Consider the following 21,716-nt stretch of genomic DNA (forward strand, 5'->3'; position numbering starts at 1 on the left):
CAAGTGAGCAAGGGGCGTAGGGCGACTGCCCCTCACTGCCAGGGAGGCCCAGGCATGGCTGGACTCTGGCCGGCCAGGTGGGGTTGGAGCAGCCACCCTGGCTCCTTGCCTGCTCTTTGTGCCTCGGCTGTAGAGTGGGGATCACGGGTGTATGTAGCTGCCAGGGCTCTCGGGTGCTGGGCGTGGAGAGTGCGGGGCGGTGGAGTGGAGTGAGCGGGTGTGTGCCGAGAGCAGGCAAGCGGCCCCCCCCACACCGTCTCGGCTGGAGGGCTGCGGGTCCCTCCTGGCTTGCAGGGGAGGACGGCGCCTGGTGTTGGAGCAGAGGACCTGCCTGCCCTCTGCCCTGGCGCGTGCCACACGCTGCCGGCGGCCACCCGTCTCCTGGTGCGTGGTCCGCCAGCTTCCTGTCCCGCCACATCAGCTGTTTGCCTCGAGTTCACGCCTCCATCCTGTGGACAGCTGTGTGCCTGCTGCGGGCTGTGGAGAGCCCGTATCGGACCAGCGTGGTGTCCCCGTGGTCTGGGGGGCTTGTCTGCGAGGGAGACGCTGATGGATGAGGCCTGTGCGTGCACGTTGGCTGTGGGCTGTGCGCATCGCCGTAGTCTCCTCAGATGGACGTCGCCTGCTCGGGTCGAGATGTCTCCCTCCGGGGTGGGCCAGCTTCCTGGCCGTACGGATGCGTGCCTTCTCCAGAGACCGCGCAGGGGTCTGGGCACTCCCTACGGAAGTTGGAGAGGCTCTCTGCCTCCTGCCACGGGGAGGGCACGTGAGATTGTGGCTGGGCTTGTGGCCCTGGGGTGTCCTCGTTACGTGTCAGGATTGGGGTCTTTGTGCGGTGGAACCTGGGGTTGCGTTTTCTTGGCTTGCAGCTTGTTTTAGACGACACGGCCTTCCCTTGTTTGGCAGGCACCTGGGACACCTCTCATTGCACGGCAGGTGACCCCCACGACCATAATTAAGCAAGTGTCTCAGGCCCAGACGACGGTACAGTCCACTACAACCCTACAGCGCTCCCCTGGCGTCCAGGTAAGACAGCCGCTGGGCCGCGGAGCCCGCTGCTCTCTGACGGGTGGGGCTCTCCGTGGGTTGCTGCAGGGTTATCGGTACTGACGCGAGCTCGGAGGGCTTCCCACGAAGAGAGAGCTCTGAGAACAGGGCTACGTGATGGCTGAGGTTGCACAGCACTCAGGAAGCTCTGCTGTGCCCGGAGGGATGACTAACACGCCTTACGATGCAGGTTTATTCTAGGGACTCATTTATTTATTTATTTATTTGAAAGGCAGAGAGAGAGAGAGGTCTTCCATCTGCTGGGCTGGTCTGAAGTCAGGAGCCAGGAGCTTCTTCTGGGTCTCCCATGTGGGTTCAGGGACCCAAGCACTTGGGCCATCTTCCACTGCTTTCCCAGGCCACAGCAGAGAGCTGGATGAGAAGTGGAGCAGCCGGGACCTGAACCGGTGCCCATATGGGATGCCGGCGCTGCAGGCGGCGGCTTTACCCGCTATATCACAGCGCCGGCCCCAGAAATTGTTTTAATATTTGAAAGGCAGTGGGGTGGTTGGAGGGATGGAGAGAGCCACAGAGAGATCTTCCACCTGCTGGTTCATTCTATAAAGTCCTGTATCAGCCTAGGCTGGATCAGGCTGAAGCCAGGATCTAGGAATCCCATGGGGGGGTGGGGACCCAACCTGCTGCCTCCCAGGTGTGCTTTGGCAGGAAGCTGGGATAGAAGCAGAGCCAGGACTTGGACCTGGCACTGTGACATGGGATGCTGCCACACAGTGCCACGCCTGTCCCCGGCGTCACCTTGCTGATGAGGTAGGTCTGGGTGAGAGGTGCCAAAGTGCAGGCAGTTTCTGTGGCTGGGCCTGTTGCCCTGAGGTCACGGTGAGTGTCGTGTGCCCAGCCTGGTGGTACGTGTGCCTCTCACGGGCCGGGCCGGGCTCTGGAGCTTGCTCCTGGTCTCGCCATGCTGGGCCCTGCGCTCCTCTTCTCCACACCCCCCCCATGGGCCTTGGTTTTTAAAAGCTCGTTACGCTGTTGTGGGGCACAGCTGGCCTCTGTCCTGGTGACTGCTGCTCCTGGCAGCTCAGCCACGGCCACTGGGGCCAGGAGAAGAGTTTGCACGCTGGGCTTGCCGGCCCCTCTGCCGGGGACAGAACCCTCGTGCCCTGGAGGGAGGCCCTCCTCGCGTGCCGCCTTGCCCATCGTCTTGGCCCGGCTGCCCGCCACTTCCCGAGAGGACCCTGATGGGGCGAGGCGCCAGGGCTCTTTCCTGTCACGCCCGAGCGGTCATTTCCCTGTGCAGGCAGGGAGGGTGACGGTTGTGACCGAGGGCCCGTGCGGGTTGTGTGGCGTCAGGAGCATGCGTGTGGCAGGCAGGGCTCCGCAGAGGCCTCGTGGTTCTGCCCCCGTGGGGAGACGCACCTGGCCGGGCAGTTACTGCCGTTTTCTGAGAAGTTGACAAAGTTTTGTATCACATTGTGTGACGATGCGTTTACTAAGGTTGGTGGAGGCGGTCTGGTGTGGTTTGGGGGGTCACATAAATTCGAATGAGAAAGCCCAGCAGTGGCCATTTGGGGCAGCAGTGAGACCCAGCCTGGGGTCACCCTGGGAGGCAGCAGTCATGGCCCGAAACGCGGGCCCCTGCCACCCGTGTGGGAGACCTGTGGAGTACCTGGCGTGTGGCTTTAACCTGGCACAGCCCTGGCTATGGGGGCACTTGTGGAGTAAACCGGCAGACGGGCGATCTCTGTCTCTCTGCCTTCCAAATGAGTTAGATAAATACATTTTAAAATGAGTAATATTAATAGAAATAATCAAGCTCGCGGAGGGCAGGATGACTTGTGGGTATTTCTGGGGCCAGAAGCAGCCTGGCTGCCCCTCCCCTCCTGCGGAGGCTGCCCGCTGTGTTCGGCACTCGGTTTTCCGCAGTTGGAAGGTGACGGCTGCGGTGAGGGGACACCCAGACTCGGGGAAGCCCGCAGGCCTGCGGGAGTTGCAGTTCAGCTGCTCGGGCTGCGGGGGGCGCTCCCGGGGCTGCACTGCCCGCTGCTTTCAGAGAGCAGAAGAGCACTGTTCTGAAGGATTGGAAAGGGAGAATGCGGTCAACTTTAGGTTTGGAAATTGGGAAGACACTGGCTTAGGGATCATTTCTGCAGAGCGGGGGTCGCAGGGGCTTGACCCTGGCAGCAGCTTGATCAGCGCGGGGGCAGTTGGAGGTCTCCCTGCCCATCTGCTCAGCAAATGCTCATTTGTTCAGCCGAGTGGTGGCCCCGCCAGGACCTGGTTCTTTCGTTTCTGAGATGGGGATCGGGGTTGGCTCTCGGTTCACACCCGTGTGACTGTGTGATCAGTTTCTACAGACCAGGGCCTTCCCAGGGCTGGGCTTTGCTGAGGCAGGTGCATGGGAGACTCTCCTAGGCACTCGGTGCTGCGGTCCTCAGAGGCCTGGCTCTGCCCGCGGGTCAGCGGAGCCATCTCGGGTGGCTCGGGGGGTTTGTCCAGGCAGCGGGTACTTGTTCAGCTGGCCTGAGAGCTCTGGCCCTGCCCCAGCAGGTGGCTGGGCCCTCAGCCATCTGGGTTTCTTGCCTCTGTGGGAGGAGAGGCTGGCGTCTCCCTTGGCCGGTCGGGGGCGGGCGATGCATTCACCTTGTGTTTTGGGCTCTTGCAGCCTCAGCTCGTCCTGGGGGGCGCTGCCCAGACGACTGCCCTGGGGACAGCAGCTGCCGTTCAAACAGGAACGCCTCAGCGACCCGTGCCCGGCGCGACCGCCACCTCCACAGCTGCCACGGTAGGAGCTGCTGCTTCCCACGGCGCCAGGCGCTGCGCCACCTCCCAAGGCCAGCTGCAGTCAGTGCCGTCTGGGTCGTGACGTTAGGGGCCCGAGGGTCCTGTTCCTGCCAGCTCAGACCATGGACTGGTGCGGGGCAGGGGGCACAGGGGACCTCAGTGTGGAAGTGCATGGGGAGGGTGCAGGGCAGGGTCCGGGTGGCAAAGGCCTGGCCAGAGGCGCTGCAGGCAGCACGCGTGGCTGCGCCGCCGGGCCGCGTCTGTGCCACACGGCCACTCTGCCTGCGCCCTCGCCGGTCCTCAGCCAGAGCGGGGTCCTGCCTACTCGGCCCTCGCCGGTCCTCAGCCAGAGCGGGGTCCTGCCTACTCGGCCCTTGCCGGTCCTCAGCCAGAGCGGGGTCCTGCCGGACTCGGCCCTTGCTGGTCCTCAGCCAGAGCGGGGTCCTGCCTACTCGGCCCTCGCCGGTCCTCAGCCAGAGCAGGGTCCTGCCGGACTTGGCCCCCGCTCTGTTTCTTTGCTGAGTTGCGTCGTTTTAGCGCCTGTGTCGTCGCCTGTGTCCACGGAGGCAGGCGTCCGTCCATCTTTGCGATAACGCCTCGTAGGCTCATCGTGGTCCCTGGGCTGAGGGAGAGGTGCCCGCGGTGCCCTCTGGGCGGGGCGGGGCTGCCCGTCTGGCAGGGCCGGTTGTGCGTGCCCAGCGGCAGGGTTTGGAGAAGACGCACACGTGTCTTCTGTGCCTGCGCGTGTTTCGGTCGAACCAGGGGCTTCCGTGACTTCCTCACTCGTCTTTTTTACCCTAATCCAGGAAACCATGGAAAACGTGAAGAAATGTAAGAATTTTTTGTCTACATTGATAAAACTGGCTTCGTCTGGCAAACAGTCCACAGAGACAGCAGCGAACGTGAAAGAGCTGGTGCAGAATTTACTGGTAAGAACCTGCCCGAGGTTCCCTTGGCCTGGGGCGCAGCCCCGTGACACAGGGCAGCCACCTGTGCCGAGGACGGGCGTGGCAGTGAGACCTGCCCGAGGAGCAGGGCCGCCCTGACCCTGCCCCCGCCGCCCCGTGGCGCCCTGTGGGCCGCCGTCTCCCGCTGAGTGTGCTGGTTCACACTCGGACAGTCGGACAGGCGCCCGGCGCGCCAGGGGCCGTGCGGGAGGCCGTGTCCCTGCCTCTGCCGAAGGCTGCCTTTCAAGGTGTCCACCTCTCGCTTCCCCTCCCTCGTTCTTTCACCTGCTTTCCAGTGGAGAGGTTCAAGTGTGTACAGAGTGGGCAGAGGACTCCAGGAGCCCCGATGTCCCCATTGCCAGCCCCCGCCCGGGCCCCAGGCCCTGCCTGCCTGCCTGCCCGCCTGCAGTCCAGGTGGTGTTGGGCCGCGAGGGCCGCCGGGGCTCGTTTCGCCGCCGTCTCGAAGCTGCTGTCTGCTGACAGCGCCACTCAGGAGGGGTTCCCCACAGCTGTGCACCCCTTGGCTCTTGGTCCTGCTGCTGGTGGAGTTCGTGGGTGCACCAGATGCAGGTTGGAGCCCGTCCTGCCGCCCTTGCTCCGCGCTGAGTCCAGCAGCTGCTGTCCTGGGCTGTGCTCTTGTCAAGGCTGCCGGCAGCCCCTCTGTCCCTCCTTCTGTGACATCTTGTAGCCCTGGGCGCTGCCAGCGACCCTGCTCACCACACCGTCACGCAGGGCTGTGTTTGGCTGCCGGCAGTGGCAGCCCAGGAAGATGGGCTCACGTCGGACATGCTTGTTCCTCCTCTTGGGATGTTCCTGCGAGGTGCCCGTCTGCCCTCTCGGAGTCCTGAAGGTGGGGGCCTCCGGGCAGGTGCGTGCCAGCGGCCCCCGCTGAGGCTCCAGCAAGAGCCAGACTCCTCCTCGTCCTCTCCAACCGAATCCTGTTTATGAACGGCACTCTGCGTCCTGGGTCAGAATCAGGGCCCGGTCTCTGCCCGTGTCTACTGAGGTCTACAACAGCCTGGTCTCTGCCCGTGTCCACGCTGTGGTCTGGATGGCCGGTCTCTCTGCCCGTGTCCACGCTGTGGTCTGCACAGCCGGTCTCTGCCCGTGTCTACACTGTGGCCTGGACGGCCGGTCTCTGCCCGTGTCTACTCTGAGGTCTACAACAGCCTGGTCTCTGCCCGTGTCCACGCTGTGGTCTGGATGGCCGGTCTCTGCCCGTGTCCACGCTGTGGTCTGGACGGCCGGTCTCTGCCCGTGTCCACACTGTGGTCTGGACTGCTGGTCTCTCTGCCTGTGTCCACGCTGTGGTCTGGACGGCTGGTCTCTCTGCTTGTGTCCACGCTGTGGTCTGGACGGCCGGTCTCTGCCCGTGTCCACACTGTGGTCTGGACTGCTGGTCTCTCTGCCTGTGTCCATGCTGTGGTCTGGACGGCCGGTCTCTGCCCGTGTCCACACTGTGGTCTGGACTGCTGGTCTCTCTGCCTGTGTCCACGCTGTGGTCTGGACGGCTGGTCTCTCTGCTTGTGTCCACGCTGTGGTCTGGACGGCCGGTCTCTGCCCGTGTCCACACTGTGGTCTGGACTGCTGGTCTCTCTGCCTGTGTCCATGCTGTGGTCTGGACGGCTGGTCTCTCTACCCGTGTCCACGCTGTGGTCTGCACAGCCGGTCTCTGCCCTTGTCCACGCTGTGGTCTGGATGGCCGGGGTCTCTGCCTGTGTCCACGCTGTGGTCTGGACGGCTGGTCTCTCTACCCGTGTCCACGCTGTGGTCTGCACAGCCGGTCTCTGCCCGTGTCCACGCTGTGGTCTGGACGGCCGGGGTCTCTGCCTGTGTCCATGCTGTGGTCTGGACGGCCGGTCTCTGCCCGTGTCCACGCTGCTGTTGCCAGGGGTCTTGCGTTTTCTGCTGCCCACCCCCCGCCCCGAGTTCCTGAGAGCAGCCGGCTCCGTGTGGTCCAGTTCCTGCCCATCTCGCTTTTCTCCCCTGTTTCCACCAAACTTCCTGTAATTTCTTGAGCAAAATTTTTTTTTTTAAAGATTTAATTTTATTTGAAAGTCAGATTTACACAGAGAGAGAAGGAGAGGCAGAGAGAGAGAGAGAGAGAAAGGTCTTCGGCCACTGGTTCACTCCCCAGTTGGCCACAATGGCCGGAGCTGCACCAGTCCGAAGCCAGGAGCCAGGAGCTTCCACACGGGGGCGGGGGCCAAGGGCCTGGGCCATCTTCCACTGCTTTTCTACACCACAGCAGAGAGCTGGATCGGAAGGGGGGCAGCCAGGACCCCAGCCGGTACCCATAGGGGATGCCGGCACCGCAGGCGGCGGCCTTAGCTGCCACACCACGCACGGCCCCCTGGGCTCTCTCGCTTCCTCTGTGCGCGGCTGGCCCCTCGAGGACCTTGCGGGTGTGGTAGCGTTGTTCCCTCCCGAGAGGCGCCCTGACCCCCAGCTCACTGTGCTGACCTTGAGCGTGGAGCCGTCCCCGCAGAGCTGCCGGTGCTGAGGGGCTTGCTCAGCCCTGAGCGAACGCTCAGACACGGGCAGACGCCTCGTGGCCCCCAGCCGGGGCGCGCTGGTGTGCGGGGGGCGGCCCTGGCCTGGGTGCCCAGGGGTCTGGGCGTGTCGGGAGAGACGTGTGCGGGAGGTCTGCCACCGCGGGGTTTCAGCGTGGCTACGTGTGCGGGAGGTCTGCTCCCGCGGGGTTTCAGCGTGGCTACGTGTGCGGGAGGTCTGCTCACCGCGGGGTTTCAGCCTGGCTTTTCTCTTTCAGGATGGAAAAATCGAAGCAGAAGATTTCACTAGCAGGTTATACCGCGAACTCAACTCCTCACCTCAACCTTACCTTGTGCCTTTCCTGAAGGTAATCAGCAGGGGGCAGTGCGAGGCCCTGCGGGGCGCAGGCGCGGGGTGCTCGCTCAGCCAGGCTTTCCTGCGGCGCGAGCCGACGCTGGCGCGGGCTCTGCGCTGCTTCGGAAGAGGCGGCTTGGGGCGGCTTGGGGCGCCTTGGCCCAGCAGGGCGGGGTCTGCCCAGGGAGGGCCTCTTGTCCCAGCACTGAGTCTACAGTGCTTTTTGTTCTTTAATGAAGAGCTCCCCTTAACTTCTTTTTTTCTTTTTTTTTATTTGAGAGGCAGATGGAGCTCTCGCAGCTGCTGCCTCGCCCACGGCAGCTGTGGCTGGGCCGAGCGGAGCGCAGTCTGGGTCTCCCACGTGGCGGGGCAGAGACCAGGCGTTGGGGTCTTCACCTCCCGTTGTGCCCGCACCCCAGCGTGTGTGCATGAGCAGGGAGCTGGACTGGGAGTGGGGCTGGGGCCTCAGCCGGCCGCTCTGACACCTGCCCGACTCCTACCCTGGTGCTGCTGCTTTTTGGTTCTTGTGTTTTGAACGACTTATTTTATTTACTTTGAAGGACAGAGTTAGGGGACGGGGGTTTGGGGTGGATCTTCCATCTGCTGGTTCACTCCCCAGATGACTGCAATGGCTAAGGCTGGGCTGAGCTGGAGCCAGGAGCTTCCTCCTGGTCTCCGTGTGGGTGCAGGGGCCCAAGCACTGGGCCAACCTCCACTGCCTTCCCAGGCCACAGCAGAGAGTGGACTGGAAGCAGGGCAGGCAGAGTGGGATGCTGGTGCCGCAGGCGGAGGCGCAGCCGACTGCACCACAGCACTGGCCCGTGTCCGGCTGCCGCGCGCGCCGCTCCCTGACCCCTGTGCCTGTCTTTCCGCCCAGAGGAGCTTACCCGCCTTGCGACAGCTGACGCCGGACTCCGCAGCCTTCATCCAGCAGAGCCAGCAGCAGCCGCCTCCCGCCTCGCAGGCCACCACCGCGCTCACGGCCGTGGTTCTGAGCAGCTCCGTGCAGCGCACGGCTGGGAAGACGGCGGCCACCGTGACCAGCACCCTGCAGCCCCCCGTCATCAGCCTCACGCAGCCCACGCAGGTCGGCGTGGGCAAGCAGGCGCAGCCCGCCCCGCTGGTACGAAGTGCAAGGCCCACCTGCCCTGCAGCCAGCTCGGCCGGCTTCTCAGTGAGGGTGGAAGGTGGGGGCCGGGCTGGGGTCTGCTATCGTGCTGCTCGGCAGTGGAGTGAGGGCGTGGGCTCCGCCCCGCTGGCGTGGGCGTGGTCAGCGGTGTTCATGTGTTAAAGGAACCACACATGGTGGTGATGACTCCCGGCAGCCTTCCTCTGTGGTCAGGAGTGATGGCCCTGGACTCGTGGGGCAGGGGCCTGTGGCCATAGTTGTGGGTCCACGTGTTTTGTAGTGTAGGGAGCCGTGGCTGCTGGCACGTGGTTCATCCACGCAGCCCCGGCCCGAGGAAGGATGTGTGGGTGGAGGCAGTAGGCAGAGTGGGCTCACCAGATGCTCATGTAGTTTTTCCGAGGTGTCCAGGGGCCTTCTTCCTCGTGGACTAAAGTGCTGTGGGCTCCTAGGCCCCACGAGAGGCCGCACCGTACGCGGGACCCAGTGCCCGCGGGCCTTGTCTCCCAGCTGAAAGTCTCCCAGGTTTCTGCTGTTGATGGAGAGTGAGGGGAGCAGGGTGGGGCACGTGGGGAGGAAGTGTGGGCCCCGGAGCGCTGAGGCCTCTGCACGGGGTGGTGGGGGGCGGCAGCTGGCGGCGCCTAACGCTGAGGGCAGCGCTGGCCGGAGCAGCCTGTGCGCGCGGCACGGAGGCGAGCGTGTCCACCAGCTGCTTGCTGGGAGTCGGGTTTCTCGCGAGGCTCTGACCCCGGCACCGGGGTGCGCGTCTGGGCCTCGCTGCCCGCTGCAAGTGCTGAGGGCCGTGCGCTGAGTGACGCACAGCCCTAGCGGCAGAGCAAAGCCCGGGCTGCCCGCGGCTCCTCTGCCAGCGCCCTGGTGCCAGGTGTCCCCGCCAGGCGCCTCGGTGAGACAGGCGGTTCTCTGAGACGCCAGGCTCCGTGGGTTGAGGTCGGGCTGTGTGGAGCTGAGCCGTGTGGTTTTCAGTGGGGGTCAGGGTCTCTGTCCTAGGGCAGGGTCCAGGACTCAAGGCAGTGGGCAGTGGAGCTCCTGGAAGGGCAGGGAAGACAGCTGGGGAGGGCTGGGGGGAACCGGCCATGTGGGCGCTTTAGGGCCACCTGAAGGCAGGACTCCTCCCGCTGCCCCGCAGGATGAGAGGAGGGGAAACAGCGCATGGCTGCCAGGCGACGATGGCCGGGAGCAGCCTCTGAGCTCATGTCACACCGTGTCCCCTCACGGCCCCCGGCCCAGCCTCAGGCGGGGAATGCGCCAGGCTCGCTGTGGTGCCCGCCGGGGGTGCCGCCCCGCCCTGGCCCCTCAGAGCTGCATGTGCAGGGTGCTCCTGCAGGTCTCGCCTGGGGCGGCGTGTGCACGTGAGGGGAAGGGCTCTCCTGGGGACCAGGACCCCACGGCCCCGGCAGCAGAGCGTTCACCGCCCTCCCCGGCTCTGCCTCAGGTGATCCAGCAGCCCCCGAAGCCAGGAGCCCTGATCCGGCCCCCGCAGGTGACGTTGACGCAGACGCCCATGGTCGCCCTGCGGCAGCCTCACAGCCGGATCATGCTGACCACGCCCCAGCAGATCCAGCTGAACCAGCTGCAGCCAGGTGAGGCCCGGGCAGGAGTCGAGCAGCGCCAGCTCCCGGAGGAGCGCGTGCGCCGGTGCCGGTGCCGGTGCCGCTCTCGGCGCCTTTACAGACGCTTTGCATTGGTCGCTGCTGGTTTGTCCTAGATGATTCTGCACCCACAGAGTCCAGGAGATGACCTTGTAACTGTAGCTCAGACTCAGCCAGAGCTCCCGCTGGGCGAGGAGCGTCTCCCGCTGGGCCGCGAGGGCCTCGCGTCATCGCCGTGTCTTGTCTCGTAGTCCCCGTGGTGAAACCCGCCGTGTTACCTGGAACCAAAGCTCTCTCTGCGGTCTCGGCCCAGGCAGCTGCTGCTCAGAAAAACAAGCTCAAGGAGTCTGGGGGAGGCTCCTTCCGGTAAGGACCGGGCCTGCCGCGTGGGCCAGGGGAGGAGCGGTGCAGGGCACCTGGCAGCTGGATTTGGGCCATGCCTGTGCCCCCGGTTAGCCTCGGGGGCTTGCTTTGTGCATGCCATGTGGCTGAGAATTGCCTTTTTTTTTTTTTTTTTTTAAGTTTGTTTATTTACTTGGAAGGCGGAGTGATAGAAGGAGAAATTCTGTGAATTCGATTCACTTCCCACGTGGCTGTGATGGTTGGGCTGGGCTGAAGCCAGGAGCCAGGAACACTCGAGGTCTTCCACGTTGGACGCAGGGCCCCAGGTCCTTGGGCCGTCACCTGCTGCTTTCTTAGGCACAGTAGCAGGGAGCTGGATTGGAAGCGGAGCAGCTGGACGTGGGATCCCACTGTCACAAGTGGTGGCTCCGTGCAGCACAAACGCACCCCCAGTGGCTTTTATTTCAAGATTGATTTTATTTGAAAGAGTTACACAGAGGAAGAGATGGAGAGAGAGAGAGCGTGAGAGAGGGAGAGAGAGAGAGAGAGAATACGCGCGTACTTTCATCTGCTGGTTCAGTCCCCAAGTGGCTACAGCAGTAGGGCTAGGCCAGGCTGAGCCAGGAGCTTCATCCGGGTCTTCTATGTGGGTTCAGGGGCCTAAGGACTTGTGCCGTCCTCTGCTGCTTTCCTAGCAGGGAGCGGTATCAGAAGTGGAGCAGCCCGGTGTCGAACTGGTGCCCACATGGGATGCCGACATCGTAGGCAGCGGCTTTACCTGGTATGCCACAGCGCGGGACCCCCAAGTGGCTTTTTTATATGAACTGGTAGAAAATTCACTTTCAGGGCCAGCGCTGTGGTGCAGCAGGTAAAGTCGCCACCTGCAGTGCCGGGATCCCATATGGGTGCTGGTTGCTCCACTTTGGATCCAGCTCTCTGCTGTGGCCTGGGAAAGCAGTGGAAGATGGCCCAAGTCCTTGGCCCCCTGCACTCACGTGGGAGACCTGGAGGAAGCTCCTGGCTCCTGGCTTTGGATTGGCCCAGCTCTGGCCATTGCGGCCAATTGCGGAGTGAACCAGCTGATGGAAGACCTCTCTCTTTCTCTCTCTGCCTCTCTCTGTATAACTCTGACTTTCAAATAAATAAATAAATCTAAAAAAAAAAAAAAAAAAAAAAAGATGGCCCAAGTCCTTGGCCCCTGCACCTGTGTGGGAGACCTGGAAGAAGCTCCTGGCTCCTGGCTTTGGATTGGCGCAGCTCCGGCTGTTGTGGCCATCTGGGGAGTGAACCAGCGGATGGAAGACCTCTCTCTCTCTCTCTCCTCTCTGCCTCTGCCTCTTTGTAACTTTGCCTTTCAAATAATCAGCCAATCTAAAAAAGAAAATAAATTTGTTTTCATACCTGGCAGTGTGGTGTTTGCAGTCGGAGAGGTGGGCTGCACCCTGGTGTCGGCGCCGGGGCGCACTGCTGCCTGCACAGCCGCGGGGTGGGGGGGATTCTGGGGCCTCGGCCGAGCGGTGGGTGTGCAGCCTCGTGCTTGCATGTTCTCCTGGGCCTTCCCCTCCCAGACACGTGCCCTACGCTTCCGGGCGGGGTAGGCCAGGGAGCCGGGTGGAGCCAGGCAGGGTGAGGGCAGCCTGGCTTGGGGGTTGGTGGCCGCGTGGGGGGATTAGGCTCCTGTGAAATCAGGAGGTGGAAGCTGCCGGGGGCCTTGGTTTCTTGCTGTCAAGGAAGGGGATCGGAAGTGGAGCAGAGAGACGTGGGGGCAGACTCGGGCAGGCTGACGGGAGGCGTGGATTCTGGCCTTCTGGATGAGAACTGCGCAGAACCGGCCCGGATCACGGCAGCGCTCACGTCTTGTCATCTGTTAGGGAGAGACAGATTGCGTGACGGGGCCGTGCTGCAGCGTCCGCGAGGGTGCGACAGCCAGGTCGGCCCCTGCCCGGCCACACCCGTGCTGGTCCCAGCGGCCAGGGGGTGACAGGTGCCCCCCGGTCACGTGGGCGAGTCTCTCTGTAGGGAGGATTCAGAGCACCTCCCCAGGGCGCCCCGGAGTGTACAGCAGTGGCTGCCACCTGTGGGGCCTTCCAGCTGGGAGGCGTTGGAAGGATCGTGTGCTTGCATGGGGTCCTGTAGCTGGCGCCCTGCTGGCCTCTGAGGATCTCGTGTGGACAGCTGGCGGTGCCCTTCCAGGCAGGACGTGAGCCCGAGGGGCCTGAGGAGTGCGGCGGCAAGCGCAGCCCGTGCCTGGGCGCGGGAGACACTCCCGGGGCTGACGCCGCGCTGGGCACTGTGAGGAAGGCCGGTGGCCGCGGGCCCCTGTGTGTGGCCTCATCTGAGGGTGCCGTGACCAGGACACAGCGCAGCAGGCCGGTGTCAGGTCGGCGACGTTACGGAAGCGATTGGGAGTGCAGTGTTCCCAGCGTCTGCTGGTTTTGCAGAGGCTGATGCTGGCTGCGGCGTTTAAGGGAAACGCGTCCTTGGCGCGGAGTCCCACGCGCTGCGAGTTGTGTTTTGGATGTGGCTGACCGAGTCTCCTTCGTGCAGCTGTGTGCAGACTCAAGTTCAGCTCTCTCCCCACGCAGCTCCTCCTCGAACGAGCAGGTTGACGTCCACGTGAGGCAGCTGGCGCGGGAGCCCGGGGCCGAGGCGGCCGAGGCCCTGGCCGCGCCACCGCGTCTCCCGCCGGGGGTTCCCCGCTGAAAGGCCACGCAGCCAGAGCTTCCCACGTGGCGTGACCGTCTTGTCTTCTCTCCGAAGGGACGACGATGACATCAACGATGTTGCGTCGATGGCCGGAGTAAACCTGTCGGAAGAAAGTGCGAGAATACTGGCCACGAACTCTGAGATCGTGGGGACGCTGACCCGGTCCTGCAAGGACGAAACCTTCCTTCTCCCGGCGCCTTTGCAGAGGAGAATCTTAGAAATCGGCAAGTGGGCCTGTGGGCGTGGGCAGCAGGCGGCCTGCTCTCAGCCTCCTGCAGGTCGTGCGCAGGGGGAGGGGCGGGCCTGGGACCTGACCCAGGGCTGGGTGTGCTCCCCGCTGGGCTGCCCCGGGCGTGTGCGGCAGAAGCTGCGGCAGGAGAGAAACAGTGAAGGAGTGAGGAGAGAATGCGCACGCCTTTTTATTTTATTTTATTTTTTTAAGATTTTTCTATCTGAGAAGGCAGAGTTAGAGGGAGAGGTCTTCCACCCGCTGGTTCACGCCCCCACGTGGCCACAACATCTGGAGCCAGGCCAGCCAGGAGCTTCTTCCAGGCCTCTCACGTGGGTGCAGGGGCCCAAGCAGTTGGGCCGTCTTCCACTGCTTTCCCAGGCCACAGCAGAGCGCTGGATGGGAAGTGAAGTGGAGCAGCCGGGACTTGAACTGGCTTCCCTGTGGGCTGTTGATGCCACAGACAGAGGCTTAACCTGCTGCACCGCAGCCCCAGCCCGGCACACGTGGTTCTGACGCTCTGCCGTCTGGCCTCCAGGTAAAAAACACGGCATCACGGAGTTGCACCCCGATGTCGTGAGCTACGTATCCCACGCCACACAGCAGCGGCTACAGAACCTCGTAGAAAAAATATCGGAGACGGCGCAGCAGAAGAACTTCTCCTACAAGGTAGATTCCCGAGAGAAATGTCCTGTCGCCAGCGCCCAGCCGGTGCTGTGTGGACACGCCTCCCCTGTCCCGGGCAGGGTCGGGGCCCCCTGGTGAGCAGAGCTGGGCTCTGGAGCCCTGGGCGGGCCCTCCACGCCTCTCAGAGGGGAGCCCCTCGGCCTTGATGACGGTGGCACCCCACCCCCCTGGGGCTCCCAGCACCCGTGTGGCTCAGGTGCAGGTGCCGCTGCCGGGCCCGGCCCTTGCTGGGGCGGCGCTGAGAGCCGCCGTGCCATCGAGGCGTTGCCGTGTCACTGTCCTGAAGCATGAGGTGGTGTCACCGTCCGTGGAGTGGGAGTCCCCTGCCCGGAGCCCGGGGTGCGCCCGTCGGGTGGCGCGGCCGGGCCGTGTCGATGGCAGGCGTGTCCCCGCGTAGGACGACGACAGGTATGAGCAGGCGAGCGACGTCCGGGCGCAGCTCAAGTTCTTCGAGCAGCTCGATCAGATCGAGAAGCAGAGGAAGGACGAGCAGGAGAGGGAGATCCTCATGCGGGCAGCCAAGGCAAGTGCCCGCCCCGCGCCCCGGCCTCCGCGCCCGCCCCACGCCCCGCCTCCGCGCCCCGCCTCCGCGCCCCGCCTCCGCGCCCCGCCTCCGCCCCCGGCCTCCGCGCCCCGCCTCCGCGCCCCGGCCTCCGCGCCCCGCCTCCGCGCCCTGCCTCCGCCCCCGGCCTCCGCCCCCGGCCTCCGCGCCCCGCCTCCGCGCCCCGCCTCCGCGCCCCGCCTCCGCGCCCCGCCTCCGCCCCCGGCCTCCGCGCCCCGCCTCCGCGCCCCGCCTCCGCGCCCCGCCCCCCGCGCCCCGCCTCCGCGCCCCACCTCCGCGCCCCGCCTCCGCGCCCCGCCTCCGCGCCCCGGCCTCCGCGCCCCGCCTCCGCGCCCCGCCTCCGCGCCCCGCCTCCGCGCCCCGGCCTCCGCGCCCCGCCTCCGCGCCCCGCCTCCGCCCCCGGCCTCCGCCCCCGGCCTCCGCGCCCCGCCTCCGCGCCCCGCCTCCGCCCCCGGCCTCCGCGCCCCGCCTCCGCGCCCCGCCTCCGCGCCCCGCCCCCCGCGCCCCGCCTCCGCGCCCCGCCTCCGCGCCCCGCCCCGCGCCCCGCCTCCGCGCCCCGGCCTCCGCGCCCCGGCCTCCGCGCGCCGGCCTCCGCGCGCCGGCCTCCGCCCCGCCTCCGCGCCCCGCCTCCGCGCCCCGCCTCCGCGCCCCGGCCTCCGCGCCCCGCCTCCGCGCCCCGCCTCCGCCCCCGGCCTCCGCCCCCGGCCTCCGCGCCCCGCCTCCGCGCCCCGCCTCCGCGCCCCGCCTCCGCGCCCCGCCTCCGCCCCCGGCCTCCGCGCCCCGCCTCCGCGCCCCGCCTCCGCGCCCCGCCTCCGCCCCCGGCCTCCGCGCCCCGCCTCCGCGCCCCGCCTCCGCGCCCCGCCCCCCGCGCCCCGCCTCCGCGCCCCACCTCCGCGCCCCGCCTCCGCCCCCGGCCTCCGCCCCGCCTCCGCGCCCCGCCTCCGCGCCCCGCCTCCGCGCCCCGCCTCCGCGCCCCGGCCTCCGCGCCCCGCCTCCGCGCCCCGCCTCCGCCCCCGGCCTCCGCCCCCGGCCTCCGCGCCCCGCCTCCGCGCCCCGCCTCCGCCCCCGGCCTCCGCCCCCGGCCTCCGCCCCCGGCCTCCGCGCCCCGCCTCCGCGCCCCGCCTCCGCGCCCCGCCTCCGCCCCCGGCCTCCGCGCCCCGCCTCCGCGCCCCGCCCCCCGCGCCCCGCCTCCGCGCCCCGCCTCCGCGCCCCGCCTCCGCCCCCGGCCTCCGCCCCGCCTCCGCGCCCCGCCTCCGCGCCCCGCCTCCGCCCCCGGCCTCCGCGCCCCGCCTCCGCGCCCCGCCTCCGCGCCCCGCCTCCGCGCCCCGCCCCCCGCGCCCCGCCCTCCGCGCCCCGCCTCCGCGCCCCGCCTCCGCCCCCGGCCTCCGCCCCGCCTCCGCGCCCCGCCTCCGCTCCGCGCCCCGCCTCCGCTCCGCGCCCCGCCCCCCGCGCCCCGCCCTCCGCGCCCCGCCTCCGCGCCCCGCCTCCGCGGCCGTCACGGTGGTGTCTCAGCTGATGCCTCGGGCCCGAGAGCTGAGCGGTGGCCCCCGCGGACCCGCCGGGACCCCACACGCGCTGCAGCCTTCAGAGCTGGGACTCAGGGATGGGGAGGGCCCCGTGGCAGGAGCGTGGGCTCGGGCCTGGTGTCAGACCGGATCAGAGGCTTTTCCTGGCGCGGGCAAGCCACACGTCCACGTTGTGAGCACTGGGATGTCGTGGACGTTGCTGTCTGACCCAGGCGTTCGCATGGGGCGGGGCGGACGACGCACCGGGCAGGCGCTGGACACCTTGGTCTCACTTGGCTCCTTTGCTGCTTCTTTACGAAACAGTCTCGATCCAGACAGGAAGACCCCGAGCAGTTACGGTTGAAACAGAAGGCGAAAGAGGTGAGCTTTCCCAGGCGCACCCGCCCGCCCCTCCCCTGCAGCTGCCACGTGGCGCACCCGCCCGCCCCTCCCCTGCGGCCATCACGTGGCGCACCCGCCCCCCCCACAGGCGCTCCTGCAGCCGCCACATGGCGCACCCGCCCGCCCCTCCCACTGGTGCTCCTGCCCTCCTCTCCCCTGCAGCCGCCACGTGGCGCACCCGGCCGCCCCTCCCACAGGCGCACCCGCCCGCCCCTCCCCTGCGGCCATCACGTGGCGCACCCGCCCCTCCCACAGGCGCTCCTGCAGCCGCCACGTGGTTGCTGGGTTTAGAATCGACACTTCTCTGCAGCCGACTTGTATTCAACCCTGAACTTAGCCGTGGCCCGCCGTGGCCCGCTGTGGCCTCCCGTGGCCCCGGTCACTGCGCTGTAACTTGTTTGTTCCCGGGCATTTCCCGATGAGCACGCGCTGTTAGCAGTGACCGCGTGGAGGGGCCGTGGGGGGACTTCCCTCTGGCAGCGGAGCGGGAAGTGAGTGGGAAGTGACCGTGTCTCCTCCTCACACCAAGATGCAGCAGCAGGAGCTGGCGCAGCTGAGGCAGCGCGACGCCAACCTGACGGCGCTCGCGGCCATCGGGCCCAGGAAGAAGAGGAGAGCGGACTGGCCGGGGACGGCGGGAGCAGAGGTACCCGCGTCCGTCGTGGGGTGGGGTCTGGCCGGGGACGGCAGGAGCAGAGGTACCCGCGTCGTGGGGCGGGGTCTGGCCGGGGGCGGCAGCGGGAGCAGAGGTACCCGTCTCGTGGGGCGGGGTCTGGCCGGGGACGTCGGGAGCAGAGGTACCCGTGTCGTGGGCCGGGGTCTGGCCGGGGCCGGGAGCAGAGGTACCCATGTCGTGGGGCGGGGTCTGGCCGGGGACGTCGGGAGCAGAGGTACCCGTGTCGTGGGCCGGGGTCTGGCCGGGGCCGGGAGCAGAGGTACCCGTGTCGTGGGCCGGGGTCTGGCCGGGGCCGGGAGCAGAGGTACCCGTGTCGTGGGCCGGGGTCTGGCCGGGGCCGGGAGCAGAGGTACCCGCGTCGGGGGCGGGGTCTGGCCGGGGCGGGAGCCTCCCTGCGTCGTGGGGCGGGGTCTGGCCGGGGCCGGGAGCCGCCTGGAGCTGCCCGGCTGCGTCTGGGCTGGCTTGTCGCCTCGCCGTCCTGGGAGCGTGTGGTTGCCTCTGAGGTTTTCAGTCCCTGCCCCCCGCGTTGTAGACCCCCCGCCCCGGGATAAAGTTCTCTCCGTGAGGAAGTTGGACCGCCACTGTTCACCGTGATGGGTTCAGAGTGGCTCACAAAGGGCGTAGGGAAGTGGTGACGGAGGATTGGAGCTGGACGGGGCCGTCCCTGCAGGAGCTGGGCTGTTACTGCTCTGTCCAGATTTTGTTAGTCTTTGGGCATCATTTATTGTCTTATCTGTTGCTCTAGTTACAAACCCAACCTTGACGTACGATCATTCTTAAAATCGTTCTTTGAGGCCGGCGCCACGGCTCACTAGGCTAATCCTCCGCCTAGTGGTGCCGGCACACTGGGTTCTAGTCCCGGTCGGGGTGCCGGATTCTGTCCCGGTTGCCCCTCTTCCAGGCCAGCTCTCTGCTGTGGCCAGGGAGTGCAGTGGAGGATGGCCCAAGTGCTTGGGCCCTGCACCCCATGGGAGACCAGGAGAAGCACCTGGCTCCTGGCTCCTGCCATCGGATCAGCGCGGTGCGCCGGCCACAGCGGCCATTGGAGGGTGAACCAACGGCAAAGGAAGACCTTTCTCTCTGTCTCTCTCTCTCACTGTCCACTCTGCCTGTCAAAAAAAAAAAAAAAAAAAATCGTTCTTTGATGACAGTGAATCGTGAACTTGGAAGACAGACTCAGGGTGAGGCGGGACTCCGCCGTCCCTGGTGCGTTTCCTGAATGCCCGCAACAGCTAAGGCTGGGCCAGGCCAGATGAGGAGCCCGGGACGCAGTCCGGTCTCCCCTGTGGGTAGCACGTGGGCCGCGCTGCTGCGTCCCAGGCTGCGTGTCTGCAGGAAGCTGGGGTTGGAAGTGGAGCCAGGACTGGACCAGGCCCTCGGCTGGGGACACAGACGCCTTCCCGAGTGGCGGCTCAGCTGCTGTGCCCAGCACCCGCCCCATGCTGTCCTTCTCGCCTTGAACTGTCCGTCCTTGTCCCCGGCGAGGCCCGGCCCACCTCTCTACTTGTTGAAAACGCACTGACTGTAGCCGTTTGTGTTGTGTTCAGCCGTGGCCTCCGGCTGTCAGCCTGCCCGTGTCTGCGTGGCTCACACCTGTCGGCCGGGGCCCCCATCACGTTGGGAACATTGTTGTTTGGGAACAGCGTTGTTTCTCTGCGGCTTTCTCCTGTCCCGTCTCACTGCCCCCCCCCCCCCCCCCCCCGGCGTCCCCCGTCTCTGTGCGCCTGGCCTGCTGGTGCCGGTGTGTGTCCGCTTCCGCCGTCCACCTGTTCCCCAGGCCGGTGACTCGTGCCGTGCTTGCGTGGACTTCTGTCTCCAGCTCTTGTGCAGTTTTATTAATGTGCTTTGAAGTCCTAGGATCTCCGCTGGGTTCTTTTTTAGTTCCGGTTAAGTCACCGGGACTCCCTGTCTGCTCACTGATGGAGCATGCGTTTCCCACAATCCTTTGAATTTATTAAAGCTGCTTTTTAAAGTTTTTAGTGCCTCACCAGGGCTATCTCAGGTCCAAGTTCTTCACCCGGGCTATCTCAGGCTCAGACCCCTCACTGGGCTATCTCAGACTCCTCACTGGCTATCTCAGGCTCCTCATCGGGCTATCTCAGGTCCAAGTTCTTCACCCGGGCTATCTCAGGTTCAGGATCCTCACTGGCTATCTCAGACTCCTCACTGGCTATCTCAGGCTCCTCATCGGGCTATCTCAGGTTCAGGATCCTCACTGGGCTATCTCAGGCTCAGACCCCTCACCGGGCTATCTCGGACTCCTCACCGGGCTATCTCAGGCTCAGACTCCTCACCGGGCTATCTCAGGCTCAGACCCCTCACCGGGCTATCAGGCTCCTGATCGGGCTATCTCACGCTCAGCTGCATTGAGTGTTTTCCCTGGACCGCAGACCCCAGTCTGGATGCTGGGGCACTGGACGGACCTGGTGGGTGCCTCGTGAGCCTCTGGTTCTGTTCCGCTCTCTGGAGAGCGCTCTGGGCAGCCGGCAGTTCCCGGTGACTGTCCCGGTCCCGCTTGGCCGTCAGCGCCTCTGAGACGCCCACGCTGCCCCTCCCCTTTGTGGGACTCCCCCTGCCGGCACCGTCTCCCCCTCAGGCTCGGTTCCAGGCCTGCTTCCAAAAGTGATGGTGGCCCAGGGGCAGGCCTGTGTGGTGTGTGGGCTGGGTGCTGGCGGTGGTGGCGGGCCCGGTGCTCAGGTGGGGTGGTTCCCGTCTCCGCTCTGCCCCGTGGCTCTGCCTGGCTTCTGCTGGCACAGTCTCGAGAGGAGGTGGATTCTGGGCCAGCGACCCCAGCCGGAGCTGCGGGCAGTGAGTGGGGTCTGGGGTGTCCTGGCAGCTGCGTGCTGGGGTTCGGCTGCCCGTGCCCCAGTGACCTTGGAGCTCCCCCTTCCCGAGCCGGGGCCCTGGGCTCTGTGGCCTCCTGCGGGCCCAGACACCCCCTGGCAGGAGAGGTGAGATGGCCAGCTCTAACGCAGGAGGAAAGCCGGAACCAAAATGCGTGTCGGAGCTGTGGGCAGCACCCAGCCGGGGTAGGGCCACTGGATCTGGGCCTCCCAGCACTTAGGCCACCTGCTGCTCTCCCAGGCCATCAGCAGGGAGCTGGAGCGGAGGCTGGGACAACGCGGGCGTGGGCTGCAGACGTGGGCCTGACCTCTGACATTGTGCTGGCGCGAGCGCCTGCCCTGCCCAGGCTGGGCCTGCTTATGTGGCCTGCAGGACCCTCTCCAAAAATGAGTTTAAAACCCAAGGCAGGCCAGCGCCGCGGCTCACTAGGCTAATCCTCTGCCTTGCGGCGCCGGCACACCGGGCTCTAGTCCTGGTCGGGGCGCCGGATTCTGTCCCGGTTGCCCCTCTTCCAGGCCAGCTCTCTGCTGTGGCCTGGGAGTGCAGTGTAGGATGGCCCAGGTGCTTGGGCCCTGCACCCCATGAGAGACCAGGAGAAGCACCTGGCTCCTGGCTCCTGCCTTCAGATCAGCGCGGTGTGCCGGCCGCAGCGGCCATTGGAGGGTGAACCAACGGCAAAGGAAGACCTTTCTCTCTGTCTCTCTCTCTCACTGTCCACTCTGCCTGTCAAAAACAAACAAACAAACAAACCCAAGGCAGAGGGAACTCCTGAACGGCGGCCGCGTCCGTGGGAGACGCCTGTGATTGACGACGCGAGCCCTCGTCTTCTGAATGAGAGGACGCAGACCCTCGGCCCTTCCTCCAGGAGAGCTTTGTCACCTGAGAAGCCCCCATGGGCTGCGCCCCTGCACCCCTGCGCCCCTGTACCCCGTGGCGCCTCCCAGAGTAGCTGCCGTCTGGGCTTGACAGCAGCGTGGCCCAGGTGTGCAGCCCGCTCGTGGTCTGCCCGGCCTGCGAGTCTCTGGCCCTGCGCCCACGGCCAGCACAGGGCCCGAGAGCCCTTCTGCAGGAGGCGCCAGGTCCGCGCTGCGTGTCCGGCTCCAGGCTTTGCCACGGTGGAGGAGCAGCTTAGGCGGGCGGGCAGCTCCCGGAAGATGGATGCCTGGCCATTTAATTGCTGGCTTAGGGTGACGGATGGGCCCTCTGTCTTTCTCAGAAGGGGGCTTGTGTATTTTTAAAGGTGTATTTTTTTTTGATTATTATAAAACTCGTGAACTTGAATACAGTTGCTGGTTTTAGTGCCTTGCGATTTTGTGTGTATTTTTTTGAAGATTTATGTATGTATGTGAAGGAGTTAGAGAGATCCTCCATCCATTGGTTCACTCCCCAGATGGCCCCAATGATCAGGGCTGGGCCAGTCCCAAGCCAGGAGCCAGGAGCTTCT

General features: G+C 66.0%; 1 protein-coding gene across 3 annotated transcripts in view; it reads left to right on the top strand.

Moving 5' to 3' along the window:
* The window catches only part of TAF4 (TATA-box binding protein associated factor 4), a 70,873-nt gene that overhangs the window by 42,853 nt on the left and 6,304 nt on the right, over positions 1-21,716 (top strand). For 2 of the 3 annotated variants that reach the window (XM_070051644.1, XM_070051646.1), the window contains 12 exons: positions 907-1,026; positions 3,671-3,790; positions 4,596-4,718; positions 7,507-7,596; positions 8,461-8,706; positions 10,163-10,310; positions 10,571-10,685; positions 13,422-13,591; positions 14,135-14,265; positions 14,681-14,806; positions 16,675-16,731; positions 17,282-17,398. In XM_070051644.1, the coding sequence (XP_069907745.1) occupies positions 907-1,026; positions 3,671-3,790; positions 4,596-4,718; positions 7,507-7,596; positions 8,461-8,706; positions 10,163-10,310; positions 10,571-10,685; positions 13,422-13,591; positions 14,135-14,265; positions 14,681-14,806; positions 16,675-16,731; positions 17,282-17,398 (1,563 nt within the window). The remainder of the gene's footprint in view (positions 1-906; positions 1,027-3,670; positions 3,791-4,595; positions 4,719-7,506; positions 7,597-8,460; positions 8,707-10,162; positions 10,311-10,570; positions 10,686-13,421; positions 13,592-14,134; positions 14,266-14,680; positions 14,807-16,674; positions 16,732-17,281; positions 17,399-21,716) is intronic. The other variant, XM_070051647.1, reaches the window with a different exon arrangement.

This window comes from Oryctolagus cuniculus, chromosome 11 (genome assembly GCF_964237555.1).
Source record: "Oryctolagus cuniculus chromosome 11, mOryCun1.1, whole genome shotgun sequence".
NCBI classification, from domain to species: domain Eukaryota; kingdom Metazoa; phylum Chordata; class Mammalia; order Lagomorpha; family Leporidae; genus Oryctolagus; species Oryctolagus cuniculus.